This window comes from Oncorhynchus mykiss, chromosome 8 (assembly GCF_057628025.1).
Source record: "Oncorhynchus mykiss isolate SJ-2025 chromosome 8, ASM5762802v1, whole genome shotgun sequence".
NCBI classification, from domain to species: domain Eukaryota; kingdom Metazoa; phylum Chordata; class Actinopteri; order Salmoniformes; family Salmonidae; genus Oncorhynchus; species Oncorhynchus mykiss.
In genome coordinates this window covers 56122011-56142286 of record NC_143029.1, presented here as the reverse complement: position 1 = coordinate 56142286, position 20276 = coordinate 56122011, and the positions used below count along the sequence as shown (strand labels likewise).

General features: G+C 39.6%; 1 protein-coding gene across 1 annotated transcript; it reads left to right on the top strand.

Annotated features, from left to right (window-relative positions):
* The first annotated feature begins 582 nt into the window (after window positions 1-582).
* Window positions 583-19051, top strand: LOC110530140 (ceramide synthase 2-like). Its single transcript, XM_021612982.3, has 11 exons — window positions 583-771; window positions 6122-6283; window positions 7128-7245; window positions 7592-7710; window positions 10392-10449; window positions 10965-11015; window positions 13824-13916; window positions 14383-14511; window positions 17117-17226; window positions 17519-17675; window positions 17769-19051. Exons 2-11 carry the CDS (start codon window positions 6123-6125, stop codon window positions 17991-17993), a joined length of 1221 nt encoding a protein of 406 aa, XP_021468657.3. The 5' UTR covers window positions 583-771; window position 6122; the 3' UTR covers window positions 17994-19051.
* Window positions 19052-20276: the final 1225 nt, after the last annotated feature.

The following is a 20276-nucleotide window of genomic DNA, read 5'->3' as shown; positions in this document are numbered from 1 at the left end:
ACTTGTGACCTCACAACACATTCCTTAGCTGAGAGGTTTCATTTACATGCGTGTTGAAGACTCAGAGCCTGGTTCCTCTCTAAGTTTCTTCCTAGGTTCCTGCCTTTCTAGGGAGTTTTTCTTAGCCTCCGTGCACCTACATCTGCATTGCTTCCTATTTGGGGTTTTAGCCAGGGTTTCTGAATAGCACTTTGTGCCATCTGCTGATGTAAAAAGGATAACGTTCATGCATGAACAATACAAAAGAACTCCATACAGGCACTAAATAATTTAACTTCTGTGTCACACAATGGTCAAGTAGCACACTGACATTACATTTGGCCTCGATTCAAAGATGGACAAAGTGCTATACTCAAACAAGTTATACCGTAAGCATATAGCCATCAATATTCTATATGGTCATTTTCAGTCACATTTCAATTACTGGTAGATAGACACATTTTTTTACCTGGTGGTTAGGGAGAGGAATTTAAGCAGAGCACCTTTTAAAAAATGGAGCCATAAAACCATGACCGTTTTTTCTTCTGGTCTTCGTTCCTCAGTGGAGCTTAAAAACTTTCGCACACTGAACACACCCCTTTTGCTAAATCGCAAACGCTGTTTTGGCATCAGTGGAATCAAAGGGCACAGCGCAGTTGGATCTTCAATTGATCCCCGACGGAGTTTTACAAAGAAAAGAGAGAGGGAAAACTCGCTGCTGGATGGATTAATTGCTGATTCGTCTTTTTATTTGGCAACGTATCCTCAATTACTCCAGCCAAGCTCCGACAGGTAGGTCGTTATAACTGTTCTTGTTGCAACCGTTTTTACCTAAACTATTAGTTCTCAATATAAATGGTATGTTATTTGTATAGAATCAACCGTCAACAAGTTAAGATAGATAATTCATATATATTTTGATACAGGTCAACCAGGTGAAATAGTGTTGCCTATTTGACTTTCCATTAAAATAACAAAATGCATTGATCTCGTTAATTAATTGAATTATACACTTTCCCCCCACAAAGATTATTGTTTCTCATGATCACATGATTAACATCCTCACACTGTAGCCTAACTTTTCAGCAATTCTGATGGGTTTTTCATTATTAAAGCCCCCATGCAGTCTTTGTAATTTTATTTTTTAATCATCACTTTGTCTAATAAATCAATGTGTGTGCTTATTTAATGAAAATAACTCCAAAATATGTATTTTTAAAAATAATTTATTTCCCTGAGCCTCCTTTGGCCCTTGAAATGCTCAGTCTGATCATGTGGGTATTTGGAAACAAATGTGAAGATATTTACATACACATCCCTGATTGGCTGATATGATGGCATAGAGCCCACCCCCTTACCCAAATGAACAAACACTGGTCTATTACAGAGTCATACATTTGAAGTCGGAAGTTTACATACACTTTGGTTGGAGTTATTAAAACTTGTTTTTCAACCACTTCACAAATGTCTTGTTAACAAACTATAGTTTTGGCATGTCGGCTGGGACATCTACTTTGTGCATGACACAAGTAATTTTTCCAACAATTGTTTACAGATAGATTATTTCGCTTATAATTCACTGTATCACAATTCCAGTGGGTCAGAAGTTTACATGCACTAAGTTGACTGTGCCTTTAAACAGCTTGAACATTTTCAGAAAATGATGTCATGGTTTTAGAAGTTTCTGATAGGCTAATTGACATAATTTGAGTCAATTGGAGGTGTACCTGTGGATGTATTTCAAGGCCTACCTTCAAACTCAGTGCCTCTTTGCTTGACATCATTGGAAAATCAAAATAAATCAGAAAAACATTTGTAGACCTCCACAAGTCTGGTATATCCTTGGGAGCAATTACTAAACGCCTGAAGGTACCACATTCATCTGTACAAACAATAGTACGCAAGTATAAACACCATGGGACCACACAGCCGTCATACCGTTCAGGAAGGAGACACGTTCTGTCTCCTAGAGATGAAAATACTTTGGTGCGAAAAAGGGCAAATCAATCCCAGAGCAACAGCAAAATACCTTGTGAAGATGCTGGAGGAAACAGGTACAAAAGTATCTATATCCACAGTAAAACGAGTCCTATATCGACATAACCTGAAACCTCAGCAAGGAAGAAGCCACTGCTCCAAAACCGCCATAAAAAAGCCAGACTACATTTTGCAACTGCACATGGGGACAAAGAGCATACTTTTAGAGAAATGTCCTCTGTTCTGATGGCCATAATGACCATGGTTATGTGTGGAGGAAAAAGGGGGACGCTTGCAAGCCGAAGAACACCAACCCAACCGTGAATCACGGGGGTTGCAGCATCATGTTGTGGGGGTGCTTTGCTGCAGGAGGGACTGGTGCACTTCACAAAATAGATGGCATCATGAGGGAGTACAATTATGTGGATATATTGAAGCAACATCTCAAGACATCAGTCAGGAAGTTAAAGCTTGGTCGCAAATGGGTCTTCCAAATGGACAATGACCCCAAGCATACTTCCAAAGTTGTGGCAAAATGGCTTAAGGACAACAAAGTCAAGGTATTGGAGTGGCCATCACAAAGCCCTGACCTCAATCTTGGGGCACCAGGGTAGCCTAGTGGTTAAAGCATTGGGCTAGTAACCGGAAGGTTGCAAGTTCAAATCCCCGAGCTGTCATTCTGCCCTTGAACAGGCAGTTAACCCACTGCTCCTAGGCCATCATTGCCTCGTTAAATAAAGGTCAAATAAATAAAATAAAAATCCTATGGAAAATTTGTGGGCAGAACTGAAAAAGTGTTTGTGAGCAAGGAGGCCTACAAACCTGACTCAGTTACACCAGCTCTGTCAGTAGGAATGGGCCAAAATTCACCCAACTTCTTGTGGAAGGCTACCTGAAACATTTGACCCAAGTTAAACAATTTAAAGGCAATGCTACCAAATACTAATTGAATGTATGTAAACTTCTGACCCACTGGGAATGTGATGAAAGAAATAAAAGCTGAAATAAATCATTCTCTCTACTTTTATTCTGACATTTCACATTCTTAAAATAAAGTGGTGATCCTAACTGACCTAAAACAGGGAATTTACTAGGATTAAATGTCAGGAATTGTGAAAAACTGAGTTTAAATGTATTTGGCTAAGGTGTATGTAAACGTCCGACTTCAACTGTGTATATATATATATATATATAGAGAGAGAGAGTTCAGCCAAGTTTAAAACAGCTGCCATGTTAGTGCCTTTATTCTAAAAATGTTGGTGACCTAACAATATGAGAGTGCCTCTGACAAAATGAATTGAACCACTGTAAACAAGCAAAACAGAACAGTGAATTTAACAGACATTTTTTTATTGATTAGCATTCAGGACAATGTGTATCCAAGTCTGCTTTCACTGGACATCTTAAAATGTTTGGAAAAGTCTCCGAAATAGAGAGCACACGCTTAGCAATGGCTGTGGAGGAGAAAGTGGCCATCTCTGAAAAGTCCGACAGAAACTGCATTGGCCAAACGCTCTATACAGTACATGTCTCGGGTCTATTATAATCAGTTCACATTGTGACGTCATGATGTGGGGCCAAAAGTTCCATCCCACCTGAGCAGACTGAAATTACAGAATTTTCTTCTAACAGCTCTTACACAAAAAGGACATCATCATCATTTTCAGAATTTCAGCGTGTCATTTCGACCTCATAGTGTTGAAATGTACTTTTTTTTAAAGGCAGAGACATTCAAGTTTCTGTTTTTACTCACCCTCTTCTGAACCGTCAACCAATTTGATGGACATTGATGTATGATGTAGCCTGTTTCTGCCTCCTATTTCTGAACAGCTGAAATAAAAACTTGGTGGCAATTTGAATGAACATTTCCCCCCAGAGTACACAGTACCAGTCAACAGTTTGGACACACCTACTCATTCAAGGGTTTTTCAGATGTGTTCTATTTTCTACATTGTATAATAATAGTGAAGACATCAAAACTATGAAATAACACATGGAATCATGTAGTAACCCCAACAAAAAGTGTTAATCAAATACAAATATATTTTATATTTGAGATTCTTCAAAGTTGCCCCCTTTGCCTTGATGACAGCTTTACACACTCTTGGCATTCTCTCAACCAGCTTCATGAGGTAGTCACTTGGAATGGCGTGCCTTGTTAAAAGTTCATTTGTGGAATTTCTTTCCTTCTTCATGCATTTGAGCCAATCAGTTGTCTTGTGACAAGGTAGAGGTGGTATACAGAAGATAGCCCTATTTAGTAAAATACCAAGTCCATATTATGGCAAGAACAGCTCAAATAAGCAAAGAGAAACAACAGTCGCTCATTACTTTAAGACATGAATGTCAGTCAATCAGGAAAATTTCAAGTTTCCTCAAGTGCAGTCGCAAAAACCATCAAGCGATTGAGATGATTTGGGATGAAAAGCAGCCAACAAGTGCTCAGCATATGTGGGCACTCCTTCAAGACTGTTGGAAAAGCATTCCAGGTGAAGCTTGTCAAAAGTGTGCAAAGCTGTCATCAAGGCAACGGGTGGCTACTTGAATAATCTAAAACATAAAATATATTTAGATTTGTTTAACACCTTTTGGTTACTACATGATTCCATATGTGTTATTTCATTATTTTGATGTCTTCACTATTATTCTACAATGTAGAAAATAGTAAAAAATTAAGAAAAACCCTTGAATGAGTAGGTCTGTCCAAACTTTTGACTGGTACTGTAATGCCGTAGCACAAGCAAGACACAGTCTACACATTGCTTTGGGACAAATCTACCAGAGTTTTTGTGTGATGTAATCTTCATAGAAATGCTGCCATCAGTGGAGGCTGCTGAGGGGAGGACGGCTCATAATAATGGCTGGAACGGTATTTGACACCATTCCACTGACTCCGCTCCAGCCATTTACCACAAGCCCGTCCTCCCCCATTAAGGTGCCACCAATCTCCTGTGGCTGACATATAGCCAGAGTGGCTGAAAGAGGAACTCTGCTTCCCAATAGCCAATGTTTGCACATTAAATCGCTATTGACTGCCTGTCTTGCTTATTGATATGCTGTGTACATACACTGAGTATACAAAACATTAGGAACACCTGCTCTTTCCGTGACATCGACTGACCAGGTGAATCCAGGTAAAAGCTGTGATCCCTTATTGATGTCACTTGTTAAATCCACTTCAATTAGTGTAGATAAAGGGGAGGAGTCAGGTTAAAGAATGATTTTTAAGCATTGAGACATGGATTGTGTATGTGTGCCATTCGGAAAGTGAAATGGCTAGACAAAAGATTTAAGTGCCTTTCAACAGGATATGGCAGTAGGTGCCAGGCATACCGGTTTGTGTCAAAAACTGTAACGCTGCTGGGTTTTTCACACTCAAGAATGGTCCACCACCCAAAGGACATCCAGCCAACTTGACACAACTGTGGGAAGTATTGGAGTCAACATGGGCCAGCATCTCTGTGGAACGTTTTCGACACCTTGTAGAGTCCATGACGAATTGAGGCTGAAGGCAAAAAGGGGGGGGGGGGGGGGGTGCGACTCAGTATTAGGAAGGTGTTCCTAATGTTTGTAATTTTAACATTCTGTGATGAAGAGCACATATTTAGCTTAATAAAATACATGTTTTCCTACTATGTAAGTCCTTATTAGGTGCCAATTAAAGTAACAGGGTTGATGATTTCATCTTAAATCAGCCATAAATCCCCTTGTGACAGGATGGTGAAAAATTGGAGACATTTTGAGGTTATGCAGATAAAACTCTTCCTAGGAGTCACAGAGTGCACAGAGGGACATGTCAAAAGGCTGAATCTTGGCACTTAAGTAAGTCTATGTTAAAAATCAGATGTATTGAATTTTCCATGTGATCTATATTAAAGGGCACTTCATTTAATATAACAGGCTTTTACAATTCATTACTCGTGTACAATTTCTACTTATAATATCAAAAGGGACTAATTTCATGGAATGACCGAAATGTATTGCTGGTACTACACATATTACCTGCTATGTCAACCTTATCGTAAAGATGACACAAAAATGTTATCTGATTAAGAAGCATTCAGAGCATAGTCACACTGTCACACTGACATCCACGATTCACAAATTCAACTCAAATCAATTATATATCATTAAGCCACTTATCCCTCTTCACGCCTTCATCCAGCATGGACCTCCTGCCAGATCTGTGGAGGCATGAGTACTGGCTGCCTCCTGGGATCACCTGGAGAGACATGGAGCAGATGCAGGAGTGTCCGCGACCCCGTGACCTGCTGTTCGCCTTGCCTCTGGCTCTGGGGTTCATTGTCCTCCGTCTAGTATTTGACAGGTAACTTTTTTGGAACTACTGTATGGACCACATCTTGGATACGATCTTCGTTTGCAACAATACTTTGGCCAGTAATCAACAAGAATGTGTGTCTGAAATATGAATCAGTGACTTGTAAAAAGGGGAAGATTCAGCTCACACAATGGAACAATCTGATTGCACAGAAATGTGAAACTGCACCCTTTCACTGAAATCAAGGGAAAGAGTGAAAATGTTCGAGTAATGGCATCAAGTATTTTTAGAGCTGAAGAATAGCATGATCTTTCCACAGTGGGACTGTTCCGCAGCACGGGTTTGATTGAATTCCCGATGAGGTCTTGTCATGCAACATCACCCGACAACAAACAGTAGCAGTGAAATGAAATCCGCACAGGTGGAGGCTGTATTGTTGGTTGCCCTGCCCTGTATGCCTGCGGGTGTTGTTGGCGGGTGTTGTTGGCGGTAGCGTAGGCCAGTTGGGAATAGTAGAGGGAGCAGGTGTCAGCACTTTGCTGAAAGAGAAGAGCAGCAGCAGGTAGAGAGGAGAGAGGACGGGCTCTGTTGCTACAGCAGCCGTGTCCTAAGGTAACCCGACAGATCCCCCGTAAGCTTTCTCTGGCCTAACAAATGGCTTAAAGAGGTTATTATGGCAAAACACAGACAAGTTTTAAGTTAAAGTGTTATTAGTCGTACGTACAGGATACACAATAATAATAATAATTAATAAAAGACAAGCACAGCTATTCTGTATAGTACACACACACACACATCATGTATAGATTAACAAAGAACTATAGAAACACACCTATATTGTCATTAGTAATACTAAGGTCAACATTTGCGTGTATGTTTTCCTCACCGCTAGGGTTGTGGCTCCCCCTTTGGGCAGATGTGTGGGGCTGAGGAACCGATTACGCATGGCTGTCGCTCCCGCCACAAAGCTCGAGTCATTCTACACCCAACAAAACCGACAACCATCTCAGGTTAGTGTCCAGAGACATCAAACTCTGACAATGGTATGTGCCGGTCTCGGTCTCTTACGTCAACATAGCTGCTGGAAGTGTTTGCACTGTGGGAATAGAAGGGTGACGGGGACATGCCTGCTATGATAGTGAAGTAGATCGTGCACAAGCATCCTGCTCTACGAGTTCCTGGGAAATGTTGATACAGGTGCATAACCACAGAATTAAGTTACTGTGTAACTACATTGGAATAGTAACAGATTACAAATAGGTTTGGACATATTGGACGAATAAATAATGACTTTTAGCGAGAGCTGTAGTATATTTACAGCTGTAGTAATGTTCTGTCTATATCCTTTATATTTAGAGTGATATCATCAGTCTAATGGCACAATGTGATAAAACCCAGAGACAAATTGAGACCTGGTTCCGTCACCGCAGAAACCACGACAGGCCCAGCTACACCAAGAGGTTCTGCGAGGCTTGGTAAGCCCCGTCTTTACTAAGCAAAGGCTTTTTGCACTTTCATTTAGCTTCATTCACTTGTATGACCATTTTTTCCCCCTATAATTTAATATAACCTTCATTTAACCAGTCAGTTGAGAACAAATTCTTGTTTATTTTACAATGAAGACCTGGTTATCCGGAAAAGGACTGTAAAATTCAATGAAGTTTGATGTCATTCCACTTTCATGTTGCCAACGCAGCTCAAGTTGTAAGACTTTAAGGGGCAATTCCACCACTTTTCAACATTTTCATTATCTCCAGCACAATACCAGTGTCTACATATGTGAAAACGGCAATATTTCTACCTTTTGTAGAAAGAAATATATAAAGTTAAAAAGCTCTACCCGATGACTTTATATATATATATATTTTTTTTAAATCACTGTTTAATTACTTTTAATCCTACCCTGTGAGGAACTTTCTTATCTGTTTAACCACAGATCATAGAAATGCACTGTTTTCACATACAGTACCAGTCAAAAAGATTTAAACAAATCAAAATATATTTTATTTTTCGAGATTCTTCAAAGTACTCACCCTTTGCCATGATAACAGCTTTGCACACTCTTGGCATTCTAAACCAGCTTCATGAGGTAGTCACCTGGAATGCATTTCAATTAACAGGAGTGCCTTGTTAAAAGTTTATTTGTGGAATTTCTTTCCTTCTTAATGCGTTTGAGCCAATCAGTTGTGTTGTGACAAAGTAGAGGTGGTATACAGAAGATAGCCCTATTTGGTAAAAGACAAAGTCCATATTATGGCAAGAACAGCTCAAATAAGCAAAGAGAAATGACAGTCCATCATTACTTTAAGACATAAATCTGGAAAATGTCAAGAACTTTGAAAGTTTCTTCAAGTGCAGTCGTAAAACCATCAAGTGCTATGATGAAACTGGCTCTCATGAGGACTGCCACAGGAAAGCAATACCCAGAGTTACCTCTGCTGCAAAGGATAAGTTCATTAGAGTTAACTGCACCTCAGAAATTGCAGCCCAAATAAATGCTTCAGAGTTCAAGTAACAGACACATCTAAACCACAACTGTTCAGAGGAGACTGCGTGAATCAGGCCTTTGTGGTCGAATTACTGCAAAGAATCCACCTCTAAAGGACACCAATAAGAAGAAGAGATGTGCTTGTGCCAAGAAACATGAGCAAGGGACATAGACCCTGCTAGGTAAAGCCCCGCCTTATCTCAGCTCGCTGGTCACCATAGCAGCACCCACCTGTAGCACGCGCTCCAGCAGGTATATCTCACTGGTCACCCCTAAAGCCAATTCCTCCTTTGGCCGTCTCTCCTTCCAGTTCTCTGCTGCCAATGACTGGAACGAACTACAAAAATCATTGAAACTGGAGACACTTATCTCCCTCACTAGCTTTAAGCACCAGCTGTCAGAGCAGCTCACAGATCACTGCACCTGTACATAGCCCATCTGTAAATAGCCCAAACAACTACCTCATCCCCTATTGTATTTATTTATTTATCTTGCTCCTTTGCACCCCAGTATTTCTACTTGCACTTTCATCTAGTGCACATCTACCATTCCAGTGTTTAATTGCTATATTGTATTTACTTCGCCGCCATGGCCTATTTATTGCCTTACCTCGCCTATCTCACCTCATTTGCACACTTTGTATATAGATTTGTTTTTCTACTTTATTATTGACTGTATGTTTGTTTACTCCATGTGTAACTCTGTGTTGTTGTATTTGTCAAACTGCTTTGCTTTATCTTGGCCAGGTCGCAGTTGTAGATGAGAACTTGTCTACCTGGTTAAATAAAGGTGAAATAAAAAATCTAATAAAAAAGACATTAGACCGGTGGAAATGTATCCTTTGGTCTGACGAGTCCAAATTTGAGATTTTTGCTACCAACCGCCGTGTCTTTGTGAGACGCAGAGTAGGGGAACGAATGATCTCTGCATGTGTGGTTCCCACCGTGAAGCATGGAGGAGGAGGTGTGATGGTGCTTTTCTGGTGATACAGTCTGTGATTTATTTAGACTTCAAGGCACACTTAACCAGCAGGGCTACCATAGCCTTCTGCTGCGATACGACATCCCATCTGGTTTGCGCTTAGTGGGACTATCATTTGTTTTTCAACAAGACAATGACCCAAAACACACATCCAGGCTGTGTAAGGGCTATTTGACCAAGGAGAGTGATTGAGTGCTGCATCAGATGACGAGGCCTCCACAATCACCCGACCTCAACCCAATTGCGATGGTTTGGGATGAGTTGGACCGCAGAGTGAAGGAAAAGCAGCCAACAAGTGCGCAGCATATGTGGGAACTCCTTCAAGACTGTTGGCAAAGCATTCCTCATTAAGCTGGTTGAGAGAATGCCAAGAGTGTGCAAAGCTGTCATCAAGGAAAAGGTTGGCTACTTGAAGAATCTAAAATGTAAAATATATTTATATTTATTTAACACTTTTTTGGTTACTACATGATTCCATTTGTGTTATTGCATAGTTTACGTCTTCACTATTATTCTACAATGTAGTCAAAATAAAGAAAAACCCTTGAATGAGTAGGTGTGTCCAAACATTTGACTGGTACTGTATGTAGACACTGGGTTGGTGCTGGATATGATGAATTGATATGATGGTTGAAAAGTGGCGGAATTGCCCTTTAAATTGTAACTAAAACCTGTGTCATTTTGCAGTTGGAGATTTTTCTTCTACCTCATAGCGTTCCTAGCTGGACTCGCAACTTTGATCAATGTGGGTATTAGTATGAATCACAACCCTTCAGAAATACGTTCAAATACATGTGTATTTGATTATGTGTAATTTATATACTTTGAGCATTTTCAAATAATGTGGCCCGAAACAACTACTTCTGTTGGAAGTATTTTCAATTACTTTCCAATAAACAGCCTACTATCTGAAAGAATGTTCAAATACTTATTTCCAAATATATTATTTCAAAACCAATCAGACCTGGTTCAAATGCATGGGAGTACGTACATATGTGTATTTGAGTTTTTTCAAATACCTGCCATTACTTTCCAAGTCTATTTCCAAATACATTCTAATATCAAATCAAATGTTATATATTTTTTTAAATAAAACAAATATATAACTACTTGTGTTTTCAAATACAAAATATCAAAATACTTACTTCCACATGTCTTTGAAAGTAATTTAAATACCGTAAATACTTTTTGAACCTAGGTCTGTTCAGGTCACATGGGCATCATCTCCATGAGAAACTTGTTTACCTCCTTTCCCTTTAGAAATCCTGGTTTTGGGACCAGAGAGAATGCTGGACAGGATATCCACAACAAGTAAGCTCACATGTTCTGTTTTCCCTTCAATCCATGTCTATACCCTCTACCTTTATAACCCTCTAGCTTTTAACTTAGAGAGCACAAATATGCATATGTCTTCAGAAAGTATTCACACCCCTTGACCTTTTCAACATTTTGTTGTGGTACAAATTTAATTGTCGTTTTTTTGTTGCTGATCTACACAAAATACTCATGTCAAAGTGGAAGAAAAATTCACTAATATAGATAAGTATTCAAACCTTCTGAGTCAATACATGTTAGAATCACCTTTGGCAGCGATTACAGCTGTCTTTCTGGGTGAGTCTCTAAGAGCTTTCCACATGTGGATTGTGCAACATTTGCCCATTCTTTTTTAAATTCTTCAAGTTCTGATAAGGTGATTGTTGATCAATGCTGGACAGCTATTTTCAAGTCTTGCCATAGATTTTCAAGTCGCTTTAAGTGAAAACTAACTATTGTAGGCCCCTCGGGAACATTCAATGTTGTCTTGGTAAGCAACTCCAATGTATATTTGGCCTTGTGTTTTAGGTTATTGTCCTGCTGAAAGGTGAATTTGTCTACCAGTATCTATTGGAAAGTAGACTGAAACAGGTTTTCCTCTAGGATTTTATCTTAAAAATGTATCTCGTCCTTGCCGATTATAAGCATGCCCATAACATGATGCAGCCACCACCATGCTTGAAAATATGAAGAGTGGTACTCAGTCATGGGTTGTGTTATATTTTCCCCAAACATACATTTTTTGCAGTTTTACTTTGGCATTATTGCATGTTTTGGAATATTTGTATTCTGTACAGGCTTCCTTCTTTTCACGCTGTAATTTAGGTTAGTATTGTGGAGTAACTACAATGTTGTTGAGCCATCCTCAGTTTTCTCCTATCACAGCCATTAAACACTGTAACTGTTTTAAAGTCACCGGGCCTCATGGTGAAATCCCTGAGCGGTTTCCTTCCTCTCCGGCAACTGAGTTAGGAAGAACGCCTATCTTTGTAGTGACTGGGTGTATTGATACACCATCCAAAGTGTAATTAATAACCTCACCATACTCAAAGGAAAATCCAATGTCTGCTTTTTGATTTTTACCCATCTACCAATAGGTGCCCCTCTTTACGAGGCATTGGAAAACCTCCCTGGTCTTTGGTGTTGAATCTGTGTTTGAAATTCACTGCTTGACTGAGGGACCTTACAGATAATTGTATGTTTGGGGTACAGAGATGAGGTAGTCATTAAAATAATCATGTTAAACACTAGTATTGCACACAGTGAGTACATGCAACTGATTATGTGACTTGTTAAAGGGACACTTCGGGATGTTGGCAATGGTGCCCTTTATCTACTTCCCCAAAGTCATATTAACTTTTGGAGACCATTTTTATGTCTGTGTCCAGTATGAAGGAAGTTAGAGGTAGTTTTGTGAGCCAATGGTAACTAGCATTAGCGCAATGACTGGAAGACTGAAAGTCTATGGGTACCTCCTAGCAGTTAGCAGATACCCATAGACTTCCAGTTATTGTGCTAACGCTAGTTAATAATTGCGCTAACGCTAGTTAGTAATTCCGCAAGCGCTAGTTAGTAATTGCGCTAACGCTAGTTAGTAATTCCGCAAGCGCTAGTTAGAAACTTCTTTCAAACTGCACGCAGAGACATAAACATAGTATCCACACGTTCATCTGACTCAGGGGAAATAGATTTTTTTGAATCCTGAAGCATCGCTTTAAGCACATTTTTACTCCTGAACTTATTTAGGCTTGCCATAACAAGGGGTTGAATATTTGTTGATTTAAGACATTTCAGCTTTAAATTTGTTCTTAATTAGAAAAATGACAAAAAACATCATTCCACTTTGACATTTATGGGGTATTGTGTGTAGGCCAGTGACACAAAATCTAAATTCATTCCATTTTAAATTCAGGCTGTAACTCAACAAAACATGGAAAAAGTTTTAGGGGTGTGAATACTTTCTGAAGGCACTGTACTTTTCTGTACTGTTTTTGTCCCTTTAGTGTACATTACATACTGTAGGCTTAACCTTATACCAACAATGAAATGACCTACTACACAATGGAAATATTCTCTGTTAGATCCAATCAAAAACCAGGTGTTGGTATTTGGTGCATAGTCGTGATGGAACAAAACATCACCGGCCCTACCTAAATATGAGGATGTACAGTATGGTTCATTATGGTTTGGAATTCCCACTCATTAATTTACCCATTCATTTGGTGATGGACAAAGACATTCCCCGCAAAACGCTTAGCTCAGAGCAACGGCTCATTGTCATCAGCAAAAATAACATTCTGTACACTTTAACTGTATAATCCCAAGTGTGCTTATTCAACTACTGTATTTACCTTTTCTATTATGGTTCTAAAATCTTGTTTTTTTTTGCAGATGAAAATGTATATTTTCCTTGATATTCAGCACCGGTACATAGCCAGTGGAAGTGCATATGTTACACCCAATCAAAGTCATGCTGTAGGCTAACACTGTGTTTCCCTATCCTCAAATCAAATCAAATACAATTTTATTGGTCACATACACATGGTTAGCAGACGTTAATGCGAGTGTAGCAAAATGCTTGTGCTTCTAGTTCCGACAGTGCAGTAATATCAAACAAGTAATCTAACAAATTCACAACAGCTACCTTGTCCACACACACACATGTAAAGGGATGAATAAGAATATGTACATTTAACTATATGCATGAGCGATGGCCGAGCGGCATAGGCAAGATGCAGTAGATGGTATAGAATACAGCATATACATATGAGATGACTAAATGTAGGATGTGTAAATCCTCTGCAGCCAATTGAGAGGGCCCACTTTTGGTACTACCAGCTGGAGCTGGGCTTCTACCTCTCCCTGCTTCTCTGTGTCTCTGTGGACGTCAAGAGGAAAGTAAGTCCCTTTCATCTGCCTGCTCCTCACTTCCTTGCCAGGACCATGACAGTCCCTATTTAGCACACTGGCTAATAGAGAATGGCAAGGGTCGGGGTGCGGCATTATTTGCCGCTCCCGCATATTTCAGACACGATCAGCTCTACTGGCTGTTCTGCTGTTTAAAAGACACTGTACATGTCACTTGTACTACGGTTAACAATAGACTCAAAGACCTGTCCGGTGAATGGATCATCGACTTCAAAGCTCACATTTCTTCCTCATAGAAATAAAGGGTGAACAGGGTCTTTCAATGATTGAATCCCTGGTCTGCCGAGTCGTTGAGATCATGTTGAACAAATACGGCATAGCAAAGCATTTGGTATTCCCCAGAAAGGGTTTCTTCATTTCTGGATGTACACTACACAAAGTCGTACTTTTGACATTTTAGCTATCACATTACTCTACTTAGCTCTCTCATTTCTAGGATTTCAAGGAGCAGGTGATTCACCACATTGCCACCATCTTCCTGCTTGGTTTCTCCTACTGTTCCAACTACGTACGGATAGGTACTCTGGTGATGCTGCTTCACGACTCCTCTGACTTCCTCCTAGAGGTAAGAGCTGGATCACAGCCCAGCCAATCTCCCCATAAACATCAATCTGTATGTTCTAAGATATTCAAAACCATGTATTTCACTTGGGACCGGTGAAATGTACTGCACCTAAACAGGTTAGAGCTTGTCTAACGTGTTGGGAATATGTCTCTTTTCCCCCCCACTGGTCTCACTTTGTCAATCAATGAGGAACATAATGGTCAAATTAGCATGGCATGTCTTATGACTCACTAGCCCTGTTTATACCTGGTTCTAATTTGTGTCCTATGTCCTGATCTTGTCCACATTCTGATTGTGCCCACATACAGTTGAAGTCAGAAGTTTACATACACTTAGGTTGGAGTCATTAAAACTTGTTTTTCAATCACTCCACAAATTTCTTGTTAACAAACTATAGTTTTGGCAAGTCGGTTAGGACATTACTATGTGCATGACACAAGTAATTTTTCCAACAATTGTTTACAGACAGATTATTTAACTTATAATTCACTGTATCACATTTCCAGTGGGTCAGAAGTTTACATACACTAAGTTGACTGTGCATTTAAACAGCTTGGAAAATTCCAGAAAATTATGTCATGGCTTTTGAGCTTCTGATTGGCTAATTTACATAATTTGAGTCAATTGGAGGTGTACCTGTGGATGTATTTCAAGGTCTACCTTCAAATTCAGTGCCTCTTTGCTTGACATCATTGGAAAATCAAAAGAAATCAGTCAAGACCTAAAAAAAAAAAAATTGTAGACCTCCACAAATCTGGTTCATCCTTGGGAGCAATTTCCAAATGCCTGAAGGTACCACATTCATCTGTACAAACAATAGTACGCAAGTATAAACGCCATGGGACCACGCAGCCGTCATACCGCTCAGGAAGGCGACGCGTTCTGTCTCCTAGAGATGAACATACTTTGGTGCGAAAAGTGCAAATCAATCCCAGAGCAACAGCAAAGACCTTGTGAAGATGCTGGAGGAAACAGGTACAAAAGTATCTATATCCACAGTAAAACGAGTCCAATATCGACATAACCTGAAAGGCCGCTCAAGCAAGGAAGAAGCCACTGCACCAAAACCGCCATAAAAAAGCCAGACTATGGTTTGGTTTGTAAATTTTGGAGAAATGTCCTCTGGTCTGATGAAACAAACATAGAACTGTTTGGCCATAATGACCATCGTTATGTGTGGAGGAAAAAGGGGGACGCTTGCAAGCCGAAGAACACCAACCCAACCGTGAATCACGGGGGTTGCAGCATCATGTTGTGGGGGTGCTTTGCTGCAGGAGGGACTGGTGCACTTCACAAAATAGATGGCATCACGAGGGAAGGAAAATTATGTGGATATATTGAAGAAACATCTCAAGACATCAGTCAGGAAGTTAAAGCTTGGTCGCAAATGGGTCTACCAAATGGACAATGACCCCAAGCATACTTCCAAAGTTGTGGCCATCACAAAGCCCTGACCTCAATCACATAGAACATTTGTGGACAGAACTGAAAAAGCGTGTGCGAGCAAGGAGCCTACAATCCTGACTAAGTTACACCAGCTCTGTCAGGAGGAATGGGCCAAAATTCACCCAACTTATTGTGGGAAGCTTGTGGATGGCTACCCAAAATATTTGACTCAAGTTAAACAACTTAAAGGCAATGCTACCAAATACTAATTGAGTGTATGTAAGCGTCTGACCCACTGTGATGAAAGAAATAAAAGCTGAAATAAATAATTCTCTCTACTATTATTCTGACATTTCACATTCTTAAAATAAAGTGGTGATCCTAACCGACCTAAAACAGGGAATTGTTACTAGGATTAAATGTCAGGAATTGTGAAAAACTGAGTTTAAATGTATTTGGCTAAGGTGTATGTAAACGTCCTACTTCAAATGTATTTAGACAGGTGTAAACCATCAAAAGACACATTGTGATCTGATTGTGATCAGATCTTCCTAACCATCCCCGGAGATAGTCAGACATGCATTGTGTCTGAATACCTTACAAGTGTAGACAGATATGGACAGAGAAACCATTTGAATCATAATTATTCCGCCCTCTAATATTATTTTTTTATTGATTTATTTCACCTTTATTTAACCAGGTAGGCAAGTTGAGAACAAGTTCTCATTTTGACTGGTAGCACCATTGACTGGTTAAATCAATATGTGTCTTACAATAAGTAAATATTACTTTGAAATAATAGCTATGAAATCATTTGCATGAAGGAAGGACCAGGAAATCTGGTCACAATCCAGACACAGTGGATGGAAAACATGTGTAGACACATTTCTGGAGATGTGGGCACAATTAAAGAATGTAGGCAAGATCAGGACAAAGGACCCATGTTAGCACCAGGTATAAACGAGACTTCTTATTCATAGTCAGACATTAGTGTGACCTTGGTTTACCTGTAGTGCCAAGAATGTGACCCAGTCTGTCAATTATAATTCAACACCAGTAGAGAGAGAATTCAAGAGACCAAAAGCTAAGTGTAATGAATGTGATGCACATTCATGCATATTAGCCTCATCGCCTAATTTATTCCAATAGAAACATATTTCAATGTTAAGCATTTGTTTGCATTATGGATCCATCTTAGAATATATTACCGTTTTTACAGTCTGCAAAGATGTTCAACTATGGCACGGGCTGGAGGAAGACGTGCGACACGTTGTTTGTCATTTTTGCTGCGGTTTTCCTGGTGACACGCCTGGTGGTGTTTCCCAGCAAGTAAGACCAACTCAGTGGTGTCTCTTAGTTCTAAATGTTTTTTCATGACATTATAATACCATTAACGTTGTGTGCAATTGTGAATTTATTCGTAATTGATAGTGAAGGCTTTTCATTGGTTACTTAATTGTATCAAATCGACTTTATTGGCCATCAAATCCACAACAATGTTTGTTGGAGCAACAATTTAATAAACAAAATGTCTTAGAATATAATGGTTTACACCTGGGATATATTGACTCTAATCATTGCATTACTTGCTTCCTCTTCCCCTCCCTGCCCTGATTTCTAGAATAATCCACACAACTCTTGTGTTGTCCATGGAAGTCTTTGAACCCTTTGCTGGCTACTACTTTTTCAACCTTCTTCTGATGGTGCTACAAGCACTTCATGTCTTCTGGGCTGTGTTAATCCTACGGATGGCCAACAAGTTTCTATTCTTGGGCAAAGTGAGTATATGAGGTCACAAAATGTCCAGGAAACAAGTAGCCTATCACATGTTTCATGAGTGTTCATGGTGTGTATATTTTTGTGTCTTTTAGCTGGATAAGGATGAACGCAGCGATGAAGAGAGTGAGCTGGAAGAAGAGGAGGACGACGACGACAAGGGAGAGGGGGAGGAGAAAGACGAAGAGGGGGAGTGTTGTTGGGAGAGAAGTAAAGATGCCCTGAACGCCAAACTGAAAATGCTGAACAAAAGCTTTGTCTTAAACAACCTGACCAATCACAGAGCTGCTATTGTGAGCAAGATGCGCAAAGCGAGGTAGAATTATGAACCTAGACAGAGTGATTGTTTTCTGTCAACAATTAAGTTACATTATAGACCAGTTCGAATGGAGTACTTTTTCTCCATCTGGCCACTATTCCTCTCCGCATAGTCTACTTGATAGCAATTGGTCTGCCTATTTCAGTCTTTTCAAGACTGGAAAACTCTGTATGAAAGTGTATGAAAGAGATTGCGTTCATATTTTGACTACAGATTATTTGTTGAATTAAGAGATTCATGCTTCAGTATACTGAATGTTTGTCACAAAACGGTTTGATATCTCTAGGAATTGTTTTGAGTGCAGTTTTTGTAAATGTAATTGTTTTGTAATTCAACATGTCGTTTTTCAACTATATAATTGCATTTCATGGTCAAGATTTATAATAGTGGGCTTATCGTGATGCTCCAGAGCTTTTGTATAATTTCAGCCAGTAATTTAGAAAGTAGTGCTCGAGAGTCCCCTAAAATGGTGCACAATAGTGTACTACGTCATCCAATTCGTACAATATGTTATGAATTTGTAAGTGATACATCTCTTCTCTTAACACGTATGGACCCAGAATCCAGCATCTGACCAATTACACAAGACTTTAGTTCTGGGTTAACCAAGGTTAGAGTAGGCTACACTGTTGTAAATGATAGGGCTATATAACATCTGTAATGCAATTGCAGAAAAACAGATTTGACTAGTTTTGCATGGATCAACAAAATACACTTAAAAAATTATAGTATAGTGTGCTAGCCTAGCTGGCCTAGATTACACATGTCCTAAAATGTATCTCCGAGTGTGACTGGTGTTCTTTTCGTTTGACCAATGTATGAAGTTTTTACCAAGACATTGGTAAAAAGTATGATTTTGGAACAATACATGATTTAATTCACTGAAGTCCTGCTATGCTAACACTGAGTTTTCAATATTTAATGATCTTTTGCATTGAATTTACTCAATTTACCTTTGGGCAGAGGGGTGCAGGTCATTGTGTCATAGCAAATGCCGCCTAATAGCATCCTTTAAATGGTGAATAAACCATCATTTTGGAATGTATAGGCCAAACTTCAGTGACTTTGGTAATTTAGTTGAAACTTTTAATCATGTGAAATGCAATGTATCAATTGTTGCATGACAATAAGTGCGTGTTGAGGCCTACCTGTTTTTAAAACCTCTACAGGATCGGGTGGTTCCCCCGCGGGACGGTTGAGCTAACGTAGGCTTATGTGATTAGCATGAGGTTGTAACAAGAACATTTCCCAGGACATAGACATATCTGATATTGGCAGAAAGCTTAAATTCTTGTTAATCTAATTGCACTGTCCAATTTACAGTAGCTATTACAGTGAAAGAATACCCTGCTGTTGTTTGAGGAGAGTGCACAGTTATGAACTTGAAAATGTATTAATAAACCAATTAGGCACATTTGGGCAGTCTTGATACAAAATTTTGAACAGAAATGCAATGGTTCATTAGATCAGTCTAAAACTTTACACATACACTACTGTCATCTAGTGGCCAAAATCTAAATTGCACCTGGGCTGGCATAATACATTATGGCCTTTCCCTCGCATTTCAAAGATAATGTATTATCTTTTACCAGATCTAATGTGTTATATTCTCCTACATTAATTTAATATTTCCACAAGTTTCAAAGTGTTTCCTTTCAAATTATGCATATCCTTGCTTCAGGTCCTGAGCTACAGGCAACTGTTTTTGGTGAACTCAGTCGGGGTCTCAACTCACTGTCGAGAGTTAGAATACTATAACAGAATACGCAAGGTGCAATTTCGAAATTTGGTTTCGCATCATGCATTAGCAGCCAATCTCTGGTTTAGAGGGAGAACGTCTTCAAACTGCTTGCCAATGTCTAGCCTACCTAACGTGAGCATATTTGGATGAACTGGTAGTATGTATGACTGAAGAAGCACAACTTTACTTTTGACTGAAGAAGTGAAACTTGCGGCACTACCTGAGCTGAGCTGCATCGGCTTTCTCGGCTCAAGGCCAAGCGTCCACCTGCCCCGCCAGGTGACTGTGATGAGTGAGCTCTGGCTCTGTTGTTGGTGAGGTTCAATTTGATAGAAACCACAAAGGGTAGACATTGCAACACCTATGACATCTGCTTGCTGGATTGCTTTCCAAAGACAACATATATAGAAAAAGACAAAGCCCGGGAGGCATTTGTACACTGATTAAGGCAATTATCTTCCAGCATGGCATGATTTGCAACACTGTGATCAGCCATCCCAATTTGCAATCCTTTCATGTCTGGTGGTCAAGGCGCCAAGAATC

Coding starts and splice junctions, on each gene's coding strand:
- LOC110530140 (XM_021612982.3), top strand. CDS start 6,123: ATGGACCTCCTGCCAGATCTGTGGAGGCATGAGTACTGGCTGCCTCCT. Junction 10,450..10,964: donor GACTCGCAACTTTGATCAAT/GTGGGTATTAGT, acceptor CTTTCCCTTTAG/AAATCCTGGTTTTGGGACCA. Junction 14,512..17,116: donor CCTCTGACTTCCTCCTAGAG/GTAAGAGCTGGA, acceptor CCGTTTTTACAG/TCTGCAAAGATGTTCAACTA.